Here is a 6000-nt window from a genome sequence, read left to right as displayed (position 1 = left end):
TTTTTTTTTTTTTTTTTTTTTTGTATAAATAATATGAAATTTCAAAATAGGGGAAGAAAGCCGAACCCGAAACAAGAAGACTAGAAAGGACTTCTCCAATTGAAACAAAGAGTATTTGAACTGTAAACATTTTAAGAAGCATAACATTTACACTAAGAAACTATCAGAATAGTTTTCTTTATTGTTGACGATTCTATTCTTCCTCTCAAGCTAAAGATGTCAACATAAATCTATGATGAATTGAAGCCAATGGATCTTATCTTCTTTCGGGAATGTGTAAGCCACTAAAATTGATGAGAGGAAATTGTTGATGTCCGTGAGGAGAAGACAATGGAGCATCAAGCTTCCAAATTTTCTAATGCCTAAAAAGCAAATGGATACGGAGGAATTTTGTCAATTCCTCTCTAATTCATCTCCAGAAGCCTACTTAAAAGAGTTAAGAAAATATAAGTTATAGTTTATGGTAGATCCATCGCATAAAGCATAGCTTTCACATCAACAATGAAATTGAAACGAACAAAACCCAGATCAGATATGAAACAAATGAAAATTTCCAGCGGTATAAATCGAACTGGACAGATCCAGACACAGCACCAACAATAAAGTTGAGAATGATAATCAATTGAACTAACCTGGATCATTGGCTTTCCGAGAATCTCAACGAGAGGCTTCCCCTGGAACCGTGAAGAGGCGAATCGGGCGGGAATGATTCCGACAACGCGGCTCCGAAATTTTCTGGATCGACCCAAATAAGCTCGAGCTCCGATGGCGGCGCCAATTGTGATTCCGGCAACAATCCCATGCACGATCCAGGCTTTGGCACTGCCGAGGTACCCGCCTGATGATGAAGAGGAAGAAGAAGAGCAAACCGACATGATCTCCCGCTACGAGTGGCTCGTTATTGCACTGATGCCAAGATTGCTTGGGCTGTTGGTTCCCACCTTTTTTTCCCCTTTATTTGAAACCAACTTTTCTTATTTTTTTATTGACAAATTTCATGAATAAACGTTAAATTTCGATTAATTAAAATATTATTTTAGTTCTTATATTTTGAAAATTTATTTTAATTTATATTCATCCTTTTTTATTACTCTATTTTTAATTAGAAATAAATCTTAAAATGAATTCTTACTATTTAGAAAAAAATAATAGCTAAATAATTTTTTTTTTTATAAGAGTCTAAAATCTATTTCTAAAATTTATAAAAAGAGACCGATGATGGAAATTATTATTATAATTAGTACATGAATAAAGTTGATATCTTATTCTAAACATACTATTGGTATGACACAGACTGTAATTGTTATGAATGATTTGATCCAAATATTTTATATAGGGACGCACGAGTAAGAATATTTTATACCTTGAGCTTACATAAAATTAGCCTATGAAACATTTAATCTCTCTTTATTAGGCTTGTCTATGAGCGTTTGTCCCTTAATTTGTATAGGTGAGACACTTTTGTAGCTAAATTCATGATTTCTCGTGTAGACAAAGTTGATGAATAAGTTCTTGTAACAGTCTAAGTTCACCGCTAACAAATATTGTCCGTTTTGACCTGTTATGTATTGTTGTCAACCTCTCATTTCTAAAACATGTCTAATAGGAGGAGTTTCCATACCTTAAGGAATGATTTGTTTCTTCTTCAACTGATATAAGATCTCACAATCCATTCCCTTAGAGACCAGCGTCCATGCTGACACATCACCCAATGTCTAGCTTTGATATCATTGGTAACAACCCGAACCCACCATTAGTAGATATTGTCCTCTTTGGCCCCTTACGTATTGTATCAACTAGACACGTTTAAAAACCGTGATGCTAACAGTGATACGTAATGGGTCAAAGCCAACAATACCTATTAGCAGTAGGTTTTGACGGTTACAAATGATATCAAGACTTGAACAATGAGGCTCCACCTTCTCTTGGTCGGGAATGAGACTTAATTTATAATTGAATATCATGAACTAATTGTCAATGAAATGATTAAGGTGCAATATATAACTGCCCCGGTAAACTTACTCATCTAAACATAACTTGAAAAAGAAAAAATTCAACATGAACCTCAAACATATCACATGATGGCTAAAAACATGTAAATAAAATGGTCGTTGTTTGACTTATTTCCATCTTCATGTCATCTCGATTAATTAATCTGTGTTAGAAGAAAAAACGATTGATCAAGAATATAGCTATAAAAAAACAAATTTTATCGAAGAACATTGAGTCGTAGACTGATCATCTTTGATCAGCAACGAGAAAAGAATTAAACGCAACTCAATCCAACCCAACCAAACGAATGAATACGCCGGTCAGGTTACAAGTGGGTTCGACAAATGGGACAAGTTAGATTAATCCCCAACCATTTTATAATGCAATGCGTATGGAACATATGCTTGCAATTAGGGAAAACTCTGCACGAAACTCTGTTCCCAAACGCCTCCAAGCATATCGCACATTCGTTCAACTCCGACGACGCTACTTCCCCATCATTCTCCTTGCAACCATAATCTACCAATGGCATCGTCAGTTTCTCCATCACCCTATGAGTCTGATGATTCAATTCCTCAGGGTTCACGGTGGCCGCCCTGGTCGCCGCCCTCGTCGCCATGCCGTGTCCACTGTCACGGTGGGTTTGGGTGGCGCCTATGAAGCCCTGAGTGTGGCATTGGAAACAGATGTAGATACACAAGCTGAAGAAGGAGAATAACACGAGAACTGTCAAGACAAACCCAAAGAGCACGATTATGGGCATCTGTTGTGTTGTTTGGATGCTGGGAAAATTAAGGAAAATGGGACGAGAAAATGAGGCGTTGATGAACAATCATGGCTCACAATCACGACTTATTTGATTTGGTTTTTAAAAACATAACAAGAAATTGAGTTTCAATAATAACTGAGATGGCATATAACAAACTCTGTTGTTTCCTTTTTTTTTTTTTTTTTTTTTTATTTGAAAGTTTCTTTGTTAAGCTAACAATAACATGAACAACTATTAAACCCATTTTAAGAATATTGCGATAATATTTTTGATCGAATCACCCCATTAAATTAATTCAAGTGTTTTTCTAAAACTAGATTGAGTTGAACCAAACCAACTGTTCATTTAAAAATATGTATTTTAAATTATATATAGGTCTATTTATTTAATTTTATAATTATTCTTCTATTACTTATTTTCTAATATCTCTTTAAAATAATGTTTTAATTATTTGAAAAGTAATTTTCAACCCAATTTAATGCACGAATACCTTGATTTGTACCAATCGAGTTAATCAAGATATTCTATGATTTATTGTGATGATTTTATAAGTTAATTAGTGAAATAGTAAGAATATAGTTAATTAATATTTAAGTTGTGATATTTGCAATGTGTTTTAAAATGTCATACCATTAGTTTTGAAATTTAATATATAGGCAGAGATATATACATAAATCATTCGATAGTCACCAACGAAGAAACGATCGAAAAAAGGGTACGTCTTCCTATCCTTAGCTTTAGGATACGTGTATTTTGCAACCTAAATGAAGGTTAAATACTCAAATCTCTTATAGAAAATTCGATTTCAAATTTGTATGTATTCTAAAATGATTTGGGTTGGATTTTTTTAAAGATTTCGTTGAGTTCTATGAGTAAGATTCGGAAAATAAATTAGCTTCAATCTCAAGATCGACTCGTGATTATGTTCCACGTAATTCAACTAATTAAAATATTATAACTTCAACAAGAAATTTCATCCATGGTAAAATTATTTGATATCGAACAAGAAATTTAACCCATGGTAAAATTATTTGATATCGAAAACTCTATTTTATAAACACTATTGTTAACAATGGTTTGAAATATTTACATTAAATGTGGATAATGAGAAATGTCAGCAGTTGTTGTGATTGGCAATAGGAGAACGACAAATAGGACAAGTCAGGTTCCTCCTAAGCCAACGTTGAATACAAGAGTAATGAAAAATGTGTTTACACACGACAAAAATCTGGCAATCCTCGCCATTCTCAAACTCCTCCAAACATATTGCACAATCGGTGTATTTCGCCGCCACCTCCGAGCTGCCATACCTCACCCTCGTTGCCATTTTCATTACAATTTGTGCTCTACGCCCCTTCCTCTCCGCCATTGTTCTCTCCAATGCCTCCCTCCAAATGTTGCTTTCGTATCGAGATACCAAACTTCTACCCCGCATGGTTTGGTTTTGGTTTTGGTTTCTCTCGCCTGCTTCGACGTCAAGATGGTGCCCATCTAAGTTCGTCGACCCGATTAGGTATTGACATAAGACGAAGATGAATATGATGATGGAAAAGGAGGCGAGGATGGAGAAGATGACGATGGAGATGATGATGACGATGACGATCGAGAAGGCGGTGAGGAACGGGAGGGTTGAAGGTGGAGGGTTGGATTGTGGAACAGTAGTAAGGGCTTGAGGGATCATGTTGGGGAGTTTCTTAATTGGTTGTATGTGTTTTTTGTGTGAAGTTTTGTTGCTGGGTTTTCTAATGGTTTTGTGTGAAGAAGAGAGGCCATTAGGGCCTAAAAAGAATTGGTTTTTTTCAACGAATTTTGGTTTATTTACCATTTACAAGAAAAAAAGGCTTGTGGGGTTTCTGTTTTTCGAACCAAATGCATAGCCATTTGCCAATATCTGGAAGCCATGGAGGGCTCTCCCCCATCCAAAAATGGATAGTTTTTGGTTTAGTTCTAAGTTATAAGGTGGGCTTAACGACTCACTAGAATCATCATTTTCAAATTGTTTATTTTCTTTATCAAAAAACTCCAAACGTCTCGATTAAATTATAAATTTAGTTTCTAAACGGAGGTAGGTTTCTAAATAAGTACCTTCAGTTAAAGTATTCCAACGGTATTCAATATTATTTATTTTCTTTACCAAAAAGCTCCAAACTCAAATTCTAATTAAGTACCTTGGGTTAAAGTGTTCCAACTGTATTCAATATTTTTTTTAATGAATTTAAAGTTTCTAGAATGCTTTCTTTATCAAAAAGCTATAAACATTAAGATTAAATTACAGGTTTAGTTTTAAAATGAGTCTCTTTAATTAAAGGGTTTCATGAGGTCATGTTCTTGTTAAATAGAAAATTGAAATTTCAACCACATGTATATATGATATAAAACTGATAAGATTAAAACAAAACAACCTTAGAGCTTAATTTTGTTAAAATTTGAGTTTTTGTGAAGTTATTGATTAATTAATTTGTCAATTAATCAAGTTTAAATTTGGAAAGTTTTAATGTTATTGATATTAGTGAGTTTAGGGTGATTTTCAGGATCTAATTTGATCGTTTAAGATGAAAATTGAATTTATTAAAACTATTAACAACAAGACAGGAAATAATTTAGTGGAAAAAAAAAAGGTTTTTTTATAATTATTTATCCAATTAAAACTATACATTTATGAATCATAAATTAATTTATCATAATTATACAAAATTAATAGCATAACAATCCATGATTTCATGATTTCAAGTAGTGACATTTTAGATATAGAATTCCATTATTTTCACGCAAGCTCAACCATTCATTTAATGATGTTAAAATTGTGAGATTCACACATGGGTTGAAAAGAGAACGAAATATTTCTTACAAAGGTAAATGTATTTTGAAACTGTGAACGAAATATTTCTTATAAGGGTGTGGAAACCTTTATCCATTGGATGTATTTTGAACTTTGAAACCGTGAGGCTGACTGTAATATGTAACTAACCAAAACAGACATATCTACTAGTTGTAGGCTTAACCGTTACAAATGGTATCAAAGCCAAACACCGACCAATGTGCCAACGAAGACGTTGGTTCCCAAAGAGAGTGGATTGTGAGATCCACCTCGATTTGGAACGAAACATTCCTTAAAAGGGTGCGAAAACCTCTCTAGTAAACGCATTTTCAAAGTCATGACTAACGGTAATACTTAACAGACCAAAGCGAACAGTATCTGCTAGCGGTGAGTTTGAATCATTTTATGCAAGTTTTTGAAT

General features: G+C 33.8%; 1 protein-coding gene across 1 annotated transcript in view; it reads right to left on the bottom strand.

Moving 5' to 3' along the window:
• Nucleotides 1–948, bottom strand: part of LOC111446920 (3-deoxy-manno-octulosonate cytidylyltransferase, mitochondrial) — a 3840-nt gene extending 2892 nt beyond the window's left edge. Inside the window, exon 1 of the mRNA XM_023085846.1 lies at nt 633–948. Coding sequence (XP_022941614.1) covers nt 633–875 — 243 coding nt within the window. The 5' untranslated portion in view covers nt 876–948. The remainder of the gene's footprint in view (nt 1–632) is intronic.
• Between the last annotated feature and the right edge of the window lie 5052 nt (nt 949–6000).

This window comes from Cucurbita moschata, unplaced genomic scaffold (assembly GCF_002738365.1).
Source record: "Cucurbita moschata cultivar Rifu unplaced genomic scaffold, Cmos_1.0 Cmo_Scf00009, whole genome shotgun sequence".
Lineage (NCBI taxonomy): Eukaryota > Viridiplantae > Streptophyta > Magnoliopsida > Cucurbitales > Cucurbitaceae > Cucurbita > Cucurbita moschata.
Note: the sequence above shows the minus strand (reverse complement) of the source record. Positions and strands in the feature narration are given on the sequence as shown.